Source organism: Choloepus didactylus, chromosome 13 (assembly GCF_015220235.1).
Source record: "Choloepus didactylus isolate mChoDid1 chromosome 13, mChoDid1.pri, whole genome shotgun sequence".
Lineage (NCBI taxonomy): Eukaryota > Metazoa > Chordata > Mammalia > Pilosa > Megalonychidae > Choloepus > Choloepus didactylus.
Window position 1 is genome coordinate 10,777,753 of NC_051319.1, and position 13,596 is coordinate 10,791,348.

At 35.1% G+C, this 13,596-nt stretch overlaps 1 protein-coding gene across 1 annotated transcript in view; it reads right to left on the reverse strand.

Annotated features, from left to right (window-relative positions):
- ANKRD31 (ankyrin repeat domain 31) overlaps positions 1-13,596 on the reverse strand; it is a 247,134-nt gene that overhangs the window by 57,469 nt on the left and 176,069 nt on the right. Inside the window, 3 exon segments of the mRNA XM_037801810.1 lie at positions 4,492-5,412; positions 5,414-5,501; positions 7,377-7,473. Of these exon segments, the coding sequence (XP_037657738.1) occupies positions 4,492-5,412; positions 5,414-5,501; positions 7,377-7,473 (1,106 nt within the window).

Sequence of the window (13,596 nt, forward strand, 5' to 3'; positions counted from 1 at the left end):
GGGGTGTAAAGATGTGCACCAAAAGGTACAAAGAAACTTTTGGAGGTGACCGATATGTCCATTAACTTGTTTGTGGTCATGCTTTTACTAGTGTATACATATGTAAAAAATAAAATTGTACACTTTAAACATGTGAAATTGTATGTCAAACTCAATAAAGCTTTTAAGGAAACAAAAATATAACTGAAATATGAAAAATTCTATTACAAATTTATTAATGCTGATCTGGAGAAGTAACCACAACTACCAAACTTCAAGATAATGTAAATAATTTACTAACTAAAATTTGAGTTGCTTTGGCTAATCTAAGGTAGGTGATACTTAGCAATAAATTGGTTGACAGGCAAGCAAACAGGAACATTGAGTGATCTGAGATCAAGGCATTAATTAGGTTTTAAAACAAGTGTGGAACTTTAATGTTAAAATATTTTGCTCCTAATCTATAGGCGTTAGCATCTAGGAAAAGCCTTATCATCCAGAAATGGAAAGGGCTGGACACAGGAGTCATTCAGATTAAATTCCAGTTAACCTACATTGTTTTCTGTTGGATTGGTCCATAAGCACAACAGCATTCAAGGACTCTGAAGTATTTGCAAGTCTGAATTTCTCTTTCAAAAAGTAAATGTGGGTTGAAGATGGAGGCATAGAGAGGAGTGGAAGCTAAGTAGTCCTCCTGGAACAACTAAAAAAAACCAGAAACAACTAGTAAATAATGCAGAATAACTGCAGGGGGCCAAATGAGATGGTCCACTCATCATACACCAACCTGAATTGGGAGGAATGACTGAGAACACAGCATAAAATCTCGCAGTGGAGAAAGCCCCAGCCATTACCCAGTGCTGTGACTCAAAGAAGGGTGGAGTCAGCACAAGCAGAGAGAGAGAGAGACCACTGAAATGCTAATGACCTTCCCCTAGGGGGTCTATCTTCTCTAAGAGGAAATGGGTGGGACCCTTTCCATTCACAACCAGACCCCAGAGCCTGGGGGAACACTGCCACACTCCCTCACACCAGTCAAGAATTATAGGCTAACAGGCACCACCTGCTGGGCAGAAAAGCACAGTGACCTGAGGCATCACAGGAACCAATTTTCTAAGAGACACCCTCAGGGAAACCAGATACTGAATATTTCTTCCCTCTGGGACCTGAGCCTGTTCTGGTCTGGGAAAACCTGATTGGGGTAACCAAGGAAACCATGCCTAGACAACAGAAAATTATAATCTACACTAAGAAAAACAAAGTTATGGCCCAGTCAAAGGAACAAACATACACTTCAACTGAGATACAGGAATTTAAACAACTAATGCTAAATTAATTCAAAAAGTTTAGAGAAGATATTGCAAAAGAGATAGAGGCTGTAAAGAAAACACTGGCATACATAAGGCAGAAATCAAAAGTTCAAAAAAACAACTAGTAGAATCTGTGGAAATGAAAGGCACAATACAAGACACAAAAGACACAATGAAAACATACAGCAGCAGATCTCAAGAGGCAGAAGAAAACACTCAGGAACTGGAGAACAAAACACCTGAAAGCCTACATGCAAAGAAGCAGATGGAGAAAAGAATGAAAAAATATGAGCAACGTCTCCGGGAACTTAAAGATGAAACAAAGTACAATAATGTACGTATCATTGGTGTCCCAGAAGGAGAAGAGAAGGGAAAAGGGGCGGAAGCAATAATAGAGGAAATAATTAATGAAAATTTCCCATCTGTTATGAAAGACATAAAACTACAGATCCAAGAGCGTACTCCTAACAGAACCAATCTGAATAGGCCTACGCCAAGACACTTAACAATCAGATTATCAAATGTCAAAGACAAAGAGAGAATCCTGAAAGCAGCAAGAGAAAAGCAATCCATCACATACAAAGGAAGCTTAATAAGACTATGTGCGGATCTCTCAGAAGAAACCATGGAGGCAAGAAGGAAGTGGTGTGATATATTTAAGATACTGAAAGAGGAAAACCGCCAACCAAGAATCCTATATCCAGCAAAGCTGTCCTTCAAATATGAGGGAGAGCTCAAAATATTTTCCGACAAACAGACAATAAGAGACTTTGTGAACAAGACAACTGCCCTACAGGAAATACTAAAGGGAGCACTACAGAGTGATAAGGGTAGACAGGAGTATGTGGTTTGGAACACAATTTTGGGAGATGGTAATGCAGCAATGTAAGTACACTGAACAAAGATAACTATGAATACGGTTGAGAGAGGAAGGTTGGGAGCATGTGAGACACCACAAGAAAGGAGGAAAGATAAAGACTGGGACTGTGTAACTTGGTGAAATCTAGAGTGTTCAACAATTGTGATAAAATGCACAAATATGTTCTTTTATGAGGGAGAACAAGCAAATGTCAACCTTGCAAGGTGTTAGAAATGGGGAGGCATTGGGAGAGGGATGCAATCAAAGTAAACTAGAGACTGTAACTAACAATCATTGTGTTATGCTTCCTTTAATGTAACAAAAGCGATATACCAAGGTAAATGCAGATGGTGGGGATAGGGGAGGCATGTTAGACAATTGACAGTGGTGGTGCTGTCTGACTCTCTACTCTGCTTTGATTTAAGGTTATTTTTCCTTTTGCTGCTTCCTAGCTGTCATTTTTCTTCCTCTTTCTTTTGCCTCTCTACCTTCTTTGACTCTCCCTCCTGCCTTGTGGAAGAAATGTAGATGCCTTTTTATAGATAGTGGCGAAGGTGGTGAACACATAAATATATGACCATACAGAGAACCATCGATTATTTACTTAGGATGGAATGTACGGTGTGTGAACAAAACCATATTAAAAAAAAAATGGTTTGATGACAAAACCTCGAGGGCAATATACTGAGTGAAATAAGCCAGAAACATAAGGACAAATATTGCAGGCTCTCACTGATAGGAACAATTATAATATGTAAACTCATAGACATGAAATATAAGGTACCAAGATATAGGACAAGGCTTAAGAATGGGGAGCAGTTGCTTAGTATGAGCAGAGTGTTCAACTAGGATGAACTGAAATGTTTGGAAATGAACAGAGGTGTCAGTAGCAAGATGTGAGAATAACTAACAGTGCTGAATGGTGCGTGAATGAGGTGGAAAGGGGAAGCTCAGAGTCATATATGTCACCAGAAGGAAAGCTGGAGATCAAAAAATGGGAATGTATAAAACTGAATCCTATGGTGGGCAATGTCCATGATTAACTGTACAAATATTAGAAATCTCTTCCGTGAACCAGAACAAATGTATGACAATACAATTAGAAGTTAATAATAGAGGAGCATATAGGGAAGAAATATATACCTATTGCAAACTATATACTACAGTTAGTAGTATTTCAATATTTTTTCATAAACAGTAACAAATGTATTATACTAACACTACGAGTCAACAATTGAGGGGGGTTGGTTAGGGATATGGGAGGATTCAAGTTTCCTTTTCTTTTTTTCTTTTTTCATCTTTTACTTTATTTCTTGTCTGGAGTAATGAAAAGCTTCTAAAAATTGAACAAAAATTAAGTGTGGCTATGGATGCACAGCTGTATGAGGGTACCAGGGGCAACTGATTGTACACTTTGGATCTTTGGATAATTGTATGGTATCTGAACAATCCCAATAAAAATTAAAAAAAAAACAACAAAAAACCTTAAGAGTATGTTAGTATCAGAATAATGAATAAAATAGGAGGGTTTTACATATGTACTAATTGATAATTTTTCTCAGTATTTTATCTCACTTGTTCTTGAATTTTCTATAAATCCAAATACTTGATTTGTAGAATTTTGGGCATCTTTTTACTAGAGTTCTTTTTGGTTAGGGAATTCTGCAGAAGTAATGTTAAAATGCTAGTTATAATAGGAAGGCAGATCCACTAATATAGCTTGTAGTTTTAGATTTGGGCCACTTTTAATCATGGAATAATAATCTTATGTTTGTATTGTTGTAAGTAAAATTCAATAAATGACTAGCTGTATGGAAAAAAAAAAAGTAAATGTGGGAGAATTGGAGAAGACACCTTTGAAGGCATTTCTAGGAGAACCTTTTTTTGCCTCCTCTATTTTTAAGCATATTTGATATTGTTTTAATTGAGTCAGATTCACTCAATCTCCAAGACACTCTTTGTTTCTAAATTGAGCTTTTATGGAAGATGAATTTATACTTATCCCTTATTAGAGGACACTTTAGCAGTACACTGTTAGTTCCCAAACTTTGGAACCTAAGGCATTTCCAATTTATTATTTTTATTTTGTTCTTAAATCCTTTCTGCTACAATATAATTGGCTAGTTCTGATCTGAGAGTCCAAAAGTGCTTGTGACTAAGGTGTATCAGGGCAATTCCAGAAGCTTGATTTCACTTGCTGATAATGCAACAGTTGTGGCTCTTTATTCAGAAAGCCCAGACAAACCCCATTTCCTTAATCAGAGCTAAATGTCTACACCATATGACAGCAACATTTACTTATTTATAAAATTAACAGCGTTAAAAAAAAATTTAGTAGGATACCTGTGTTTTGAATTCCAGAATGTTACTTCCTGGATTAATTCTTCCTAGTAATATCAGATCCTTTATCTGCATACATTTCTTCTTAGGACCTGTGCTATAATTTAAGGGTTTTTTTAAAGCATGCTTATAGCCACACCTGGAGGAGGAGGCGATTTGACTGTCATTTGCACATGGAACAGCAGAAGCTGATTTCTGAAGATACGGTTTCATCTGATGTACTGAATCACTGCCTAAGATAGCCATTCCTTGATGTGCTAGAGATTCTGATGCCCGTCTAGATGGTTGCTCAGAAGCTGTTACCCTGTTTTCTCTTTCTGGATCACAACTGGAAAGGGCGTGATTATAAAGAACAGTTGATGGATGGGCATCCTTTTGGGCAAGTACACCTGCGGTTTCTGAAATATTTAATGTACCAGATATTGTGGAAGGACAGGATTCATGCCCTTTGGCTGCAGTTTCTGTAAGGTCATTTTCTTTTTGTGAATATTCTGCTTGAGCAGGAAAAGCAACAGGTTGGGATGGTAATTTAATTTTCTCATTGCCATCTGAATGAATGGATTTTGCTAACCCATCCAAGATAGAGTCATTGACATTTTGTTTAGAATTCAGCTCATTTCCAGAAAAATCCTTCCTTCTCACTGTCTCTGAATTTAGACAAATGTTGTTATTCTGGCTGTCATTCTGAACTGTAATCCAAGTTTCCAGAGACAATTGTGTTTCCTGCATATTTCCACAATCAAGTCTGGCAGGAGAAAGTGAACCTGATTGGGGCTGCAATGAATTTTCCAGACTGGTAAACTCTTGGCGTTCCTTGTCACTAGAAATTTCTGAGCAAGATGGAAGTTTGCTCAAACTAAAACAAGAAAATGATGTGACATTCTTAAAGTTTTGAATTTTTTGGCTTAGTTTTTTCTGTTTTTTTTGCCACAACTAAAAGGCTCTTCTGTCTTGTGGCCAAGTTGGTCAGTTGTTCTCTCAGAGCTCCATGCTTAAATGACTCTCTGGACACTCTATAGGAAGAAACAGAAAGAGAAAACATACCAAAACAGTAGAAAACTTGTTTTCAAGCAGTCATTTAGATGTTAAAGATTCTGCTTTGTTTCAATTTTAAGTTTAATTAGCTCAAAGTACACAAAAGTCTACCTTTGCAATGTATTTTCTTTGAGAGGAAACTGACTCCTTTAAGGGTTTGCCTTTTTAAGGAAGTAACAGTGTGATTATCCAGATTTACATTCATATCATTATTTATCAGTTGTGAGTCAACCATAAAAGAAAACAAAACTTGGGTAATTTATCTAGTCATCCACTGTTCCTTTAGTTGAAAGTTAGCAACTGGTGGCCGAGGAGAAGCATCATTCTTTAAGTTTAGTGTTTGCTTACCTGTTCAAAGTGGAAAGATATAATGGGAAGGGAAATTTGGGAGGAAGTTCCACTCATGTTCCCTTAGCTATGGAGGAGTGACATTGTTTTGTGAATAATCATACCTCAGCTAGGCCTGGTAAATGTCAGTTCATCAAGTAATTACTATAACTGTACTCTGCACCTGTACTGAGGCACTTTTAAGTCCAGAGGGATTACCCAGACACACAGTATCCTGTGTGCTGTTCGCAAATCAAATCTCTCAGGGGCTTGAGGACTAGGAAGAGGAAATGGCTCATCATGCCTCCTTTATACTTCTGTCTTTTGATTATGACCACCTATCCCACACTGACCTTCAGGTATTGGCCACTTTGTTTCTAGTGGTTCTCAAACTTTTTGATCTCAGGACCCTTTTATACTCTTAAAAATTACTGAGGACCCCCAAAAGATTTTGCTCATGTGGGTTACAGCTATCAATATTTACTTTTAGAAATTAAAACTGAGAAGTTTAAAAAACACAAGAATACACAAGTACATACTCCATTAGCAACTACAGTGATGCAATCACGTCATATGGTCTCCGGAAAATTCTACTGTACACTCATGAAAGAATGTGAGCAAAAAAGGCAAATAACATTTTAGTATTATTATAAAAATAGTTTTGATTTAATGGAGCCCCTGGGGGTTCCTGGACCACCTCTAAGAGCTGTTGTTTTAAGGGAAAGCACTAGTGTAGATATCTCACCTTTCTTATCACAGATTAGGGTTACTGGTACTGAACTCACAACACACTGGTTTAAAGAGAGTAGGAGATATAGGTCAAAGAAACAGAAAGAAGAAGAAATCAGGTTAGAAAACAACTGAAAGTAGGAAGTGCAAGAAGCAAGGCAAAGGAGGAAGAAAAAAAGAGAAACTTAAATGATATCAGACTTAAAACTGAAACGAGTTCAGAAAAAAAAAAACAAAGGTGCTATCTTTAGACTATCCATATAAAGATTTGAAGTCTTATAGCAAATACTAATAAGAATTTATATAACTTGAAATCCCAGTTGATGAGAACTTTCCAAAATTCCTGGTACAATATTAATCATAGGACACTACAGGAAAAGAGGAAACTAGGCCCTCCAAAGTCTCCTAGAAAATATCTTGTAGTAAATTACCCAACTGCAGGCTATACAAACTCACTTGCTTTATACTGCCCAGAAAATAAGTCAGGAAATAGAAAGGAACTTACGATACTGAAAGAAAGTAATGGGATTCATGACTAGAAAGGTTTTCATAAAATTACCTGAGGAGATGATTTTTAAAAATATTAAAACATCTTTTTCTGAATATTTCAAATAATAAGGCAGAAAAATAACTTTCGGGGAAATACAATTCTCCATGGTGAACAGATTAGAGGACCTTATAAGTCACTTTTTGGCTCTAAGTAACATTTGTATTCTTAAGGAATTCTAGGCCTAACTATTGTAGCTAACATGGATAAATTCTGAAAGCTCTAAAGCACTCCTACGTTTTTTACTCACCTGTATTTTTTAGCCAAGTCATCCCTTTCTGCCTTCTGCTTGGCAAGCACATTATCCATAACCTCTTTGATCTGTAACATCTTTTCAATGTATTTTTCTAGAAACATAGTAATAAAATAAAGTGATTTTTAAAAATTTTATTATTTAGAGATAGCAGATATTAAATTTGGTCACATAGGATTTAGCCTTTCTGTTAATTTTAGAAAGCTTTTAATCATTATCCCCTTCCCCAATATTAATGGCCCAGAAAAATAGGCTCAGGCTTATTTACTTATGTCTACTATTGGAAGTGCCCCAAGGTATACAGGTAAGAACACTGTACCGAGATAGCAAGTAGGCATGAGTTCTAGTCCCATAGGCCATTGACCGAACTCTGTGAACCGAGACAAGTCACGTGACCTCTAGGGTCCGTGTCCTTAATTGTAAAATGAGGGTAGTAAAGGAAGATAAATATCTTTTCTGTTAAAAGTATTTACTTTTTAAAATAGAAAAGGAAGACATTCTCATTATAAAAAAATTGTCACTCAATATGAATGTTTACAAGGAAGAAAAGTAAAAGAGCACCCCACTTATCTCCCCGCTTCTCTTCTATTTTACTCTACCAGAGAGACTGCTGTCAATACTTCCATGTATCTATAAAATTTATTTAGTATATTTATTTAATTTATTCTTTTATATATTTATGCTATATAATTATATTCATATATATTTAAAAATCAGAATCATGCTATCAATTCCTGTTCTTTGCACTTAACACTTGTATGGGACTATGATATCTAAGGTTACCACCATCTTACAAAATTTCTATTATAATAATTTACTTAATTTTCTCCTACTTTCTTCCATTGCTTCCCAAGTAAAGTCCTTCCCCCACAACACAAATCCACAGGATTTACACACAGTCGTGTGGATTGTGTCCAATTCCAGATTCCCACTTAGAGGGGAAAGAAAGACTTAGATGAATGCGTTTTATTTTTTTTAGGCCACTTCTTATTCATTTCACTTTTGGTTTTGTTTTGTAAGGTGCTTCCTAGTTTTTTGGACCAATTCATATGTTTCTAGATAATTTAATTAGACAAAATCAGTGGTAGGAAATAAGAAGTTCAGAGTTGGAATTTGTTCTAGAACATCCTTTTGTAAATCAGAAAATGATTTGATAATTATGGATTCAGTGTCCCCAGAATAGTTTTTACTCCCCCAAAACTATGACTAAGGATAAGTTTCACAATGTGATGCATATGCTCACAAAGGTGGGGGGAGGAGGGGACTTGTATGATCATTAAGAATTTAGAGATAAATTTGTTCAGCAAATTTGCTATCATTTTACAAAAGATATTTACATTTTCCATATGCCCTGTTGCATTCAGTTTTCTAACAAATTTTAAACCACAGGTAAAAATAATATACCACAGTAACCTAAAATTTTCTGTATGTTTCTATAAAAAAGAGTACAAAGAAATTTTATAAATATGCTTAGGAAAAAATGATACACGAAATACTTACAATGGCAGTCTTTCTGTCTCAGTTCAGTAAAGGCACTAGATAACTGATAACAAAATGAACGAAAGACCTCTTTAATAAAAATTTTCAAAGAAATTTATAAAATGGGATTCATTATTCTTGGATCCCTCAGCCAGATCAAAGATACAAAAATCAGAATGTGGAGGGGAGTGAATTTGTAGAGATTTGTTTAGAGAGCTTTTGCTTAACTGGGTGGGAATCTCCATACTGAGCAGCAAGGGTGAGGGTGAGGAAGTTTGTCCCCTTCAGCCTTATGGGGGGCAGTTCCTCAAAGGATTGTTTAGAGAGCTTAAAAATTGAACTTCTAGTTGAGGTGATAATGGATTGGTATCTGGCCCCTTCCCTGAGCACTAAAAGACCCAAGACCTTGAAAAGCTATGAGCTTCCACAGCTGGGCAGAGAGAAATTAAGTCACTGATGTCTTGGGCAGTAACTCTTTTCCCTTCTAACAATAGGTCAAAGGTGCAAGGATCTTGAGGATTTGGTGTGGAACCTGCACTGTGATCCTGTCTAGGAGGGCTTCTACCTGAAAAGGAGAATATGTGTAAAATGGACCACCAGAAAAAAAAAATGCTGAGAGGGGATTGTGAAGGGCCAGGGAAAGGCAAATGTGGACTGCCCATATCATGGGACAGCTGGAGAGGCCAGGTGGAAAGTTTCAGAAAAGCATCAGAGAACTGCTCTTAAGAGACTTAGTTTTAAACACCTGCCAAAGAGTAGCAAAGCCAACCATGGTACTTAGTCACAAGAAATCTTGAGTCCCATTAACTTAGAGGCAGTGAAACAAAGCTAGAGGCTTTTAGATGTATTGGTTCTAATAGAATAAAATTAAATCATAAAGCCTGGGGATAAGGAGAGGAAAGGATTTTCTAATTTTAGAAGCATTCAAAGAAATAACAAAGGAAAAAGGCTAACAGATTTTATTATGCAGAATTTGAAAATTTCTATATTTAAGCATCAACCAGCACATGTTACAATAAAAAGTCAGCCAAGTGGCTGAAAAAGGTATTTGCAGCGGTTATGGTAGAAAAGGGGTCAATAATGATTATATAAAAAGGCTCCAACTGATGACTAGGTAAAGAATAGTCAATTCATAAAGAACAATCAATTCATAAAATAGTAAATGAAACTAATGGAAATGTACCACTGATAATCAACAAGGAAAATGTAAATGAGGCATGTTTTTCTTATTAAAGTAGTAAAATTATTTTAAATGAAAAACCTGATGCTACCAGCAGTGTGAAGGTGGGAATGCAAATTGTTATATAATACTTCAGGAAATAAATTTATCAATATGAATTAATAGACTTTAAAATGTTTATATATTTTAACCCAACAATTGAACATCTGTTCATCTTTTCTAAGAAGATAATAAGTTCAGAAAAATTTTATATGCTGTAGCATTACCCATAAAAGCAAAAATTTGGAAAAAATCTAAATGCTCAACCAAAAGGGAAAACTTAAGTAAACTGTGGAAAATTTATTGAACTGCATATTATATAGCAACTAAGAATGATGTTTATGGGAAAGATGAATGCAAAGGTAGCATTTCTAGCATGATCAAAACTATGTTTTTATCAGTTTCATAGAGGCATAATTGCATAGCTATGTTCTTAGGAAGAAAATTGTACATTAAAAGGAAAAAAAGAAGCCTGGAGACAAATACACCAAAGTACTGTGGTGGGACAGTAGGTAATTTTAGCATATTTCCCCCTTTATTATTTTTTAAGGTATAATTATAAGCTTTTTAAAATGAAAAATACATGAAGGCTTAGACAATCAGCTTAGATACACAAAGTAGTATAAATACTTTATAAATAAAATATACTGGGTATAACTTTACTTAGGGGTTATGAATTATTCTATATTATTTTTCTCACAACATAACATGTATCATGTTTTAGGACAGAATAAAAAGTAGAATGTATCCAATTTTAAAGGAAACAACTTTTTTAAAGGCTATTCAGTAGCCTTTAAAATAATCATCATCATATTAGGACAAGAGATGAACCAAGAGTCACAACCTATTACACAAAAGATTGATGAAGTGTACTTTACTTTTAGCTAACTACCTTGAACTTTTTTTCCTAACTTTAAAAATTCATTTCTACATCTACCAGGAGGTTTTTACCTTGTAAATCTTATTAGCTCATGAATACATAGCTGTGAGCTATCAAGGGTTTCCAAATATTCACTGAAGCTTTGAGAAGTTACAAATATAAGTTCAGAGAACAGAGTCTAATTTACTACTATTTGAATCACTAGTGTTTGGCAAACAGGAAGAAATCCATGTAGTAAGTCATCCACTTGTTATCTCTCCTCATTGGAAAAGTATGAGAATTTGTTCTTCTTTTATCACCACTGCACATTCTTCTTGATCTATTTTTAAGAGTTACCATATCTGGATGAAGCTGAGGAACCAAGGAGTAACACAATCTCTTCTCTAGTTACTATCTTATGCTTTTTATCACATCATCTAAACACATTGTCAGTAATGGTTTATCTCTGATCATGGCTCTTAGTGTTTCACAAATTATTCATGCCACACCTTGAGTCTATATAAACAATTATACCAATTATTGGTTCACAACACTTAAAAAAAAAAACTTTTATCTTGAAATACTTTCAAACTTACAGGAAAGTTACAAAAATAATGCAAATCCCATACAAAGAACTTGACTATACCCTTACTATCCTTTAAACCAAGATCCATCAGTTTTTAACATTTTGCCATATTTCCCATATCTATTTATCTATCTATCCATCCATCCATCCATCCATCCACCCACCCATCCATTCATCCAACTATTTTATGGACATTTGAATGTAGGTTGCATACATCATGCTCCTTGAATTGCCATGTCCATTTCTTTAGAACAAGGTTATTGACTTATGTAACCAAATTAAGTAGAGTTATCAAGTTTAAGAAATTTAACATTGACTTATAGCTTACAGTCTATATTACAGTTTTGTCATATGTTCAAAAAATGTCCCTTTGAACCTTTTCTCCTCCCTTGCCAGATCCCATCTAGGATCAAGTTAATTATCATTGTCTCTTTTGTTGCTCTTTCTTTTTTAAAATGTTTAATTGTGGAAACATATATACAACATAAACTTTCCCATCTCAACCACTTCAAAGCATACCATTAAGTGGGATTAATCACATTCACAATATTGTGATACCCTTACCACCTTCCATTACTAAAACTTTGCCATCTCCCCAAACAGAAACCCTATACTCATTATGCATGAACTTCCCATTCCCCGTCATTCATTCCTGGCAACCTGTACTATACTTGTGTCTCTATGAGCTTACATATTCTCCAATTTCTTTTATAGTTACCACTATAAAGAAATTATATTTATACTTAAATTTGACATCCTAAATCTATAACAATTTTGTTTTCTTTGATACCAACTTAACCTCAATAATATACAAATTATTTTCCTATGCCCCTCAATTCCCCCACCTCCTTTATGTAGTTCTTGTCACAAATTACCTGTTTATACATTTTAAGTCCAAAACCACTGATTTCTCATTACATTTTATGCAATTGCCTTTCAGATCCTGTAAGGAGTAAAAAAAATGGAGTGGCAAACCAAAAATATTATAGTACCAGCATTTATATTTACCCATGCCATTAACCTTACCAGAGATACTTATTTCTTTATGTGACTTTGATCTATTGTTTAGTGTTCTTTCCTTTAAACCTGCAGAACTCTCTTTAGCATCTCTTGGAGAACCAGTTTTGTAGGGTGATAAACTGCCTCAGATTTTATTTTTTTGGGGGATGTTTAATCTCTCCCTCACATGTGAAAGATAGTTTCAGCAAATATAAAATTCTTGATTGGCAATTTTTTGCTTTCAGCTCTTTAACTATATCATCCCACTACCTTCTTGTCTCCATGGTTCCTGATGAGAAATCAGCACTTATTCTTATTGAGGGTTCCTTGTATGTGACACATTCTTTTCCCTTGAGGCTCTCAGAATTCTCTTTTTATTGCTGGCCTTCAACAATTTGATTATGATATGCCACAGCATGGGTACTTGGGTTTATCCTGTTTGGAGTTCATAGGAGTTATCTTAAAGGTGTTTATCCAGGTCTTTCATCAAATTTGGAAATTTTCAGCCATTATTCTTTGTATGCTCTCTCTGCCCTTTTCTGTCTGTCTTCTGTTTTGGGGCTCCCACATGCATATATTGGTACACTTAATGGTGTCCCACAGGCTCCCCAAGCTCTGTTCACTTTTCTTCATTTTTTCCTTTTTTATGCTCCTCAGATTGGATGATTTAAATTGTCTTATCTTCAAGTACGCTGATTCTTTCTTCTGCTAGCTCCAATCTTCTGTTGAACCCCTCTAGGGAATTTTTAAATTCAGTTACTGTGATCTCAGCTCTCTTTGGTTTCTTTTTATAATATCCATCTCTCTATTGATAATATCTTTGTGTTCATATAACATTTTCTTGATTTCCTTTAAGTTCATTGAACATGATTTCCTTTAGCTCTTTTTTTATAATTCAATTTTATTGAGATATATTCACAAACCATACAATCGTTCACAGCGTACAATCAATTGTTCACGGTACCATTATATAGTTGTGCATTCATCACTAAAATCAATTGTTGAACATTTTCATTATCACACACAAAAAAGAGAAAGAATAAAAGTTAAAGTAAAAAAGAACACCCAAAACATC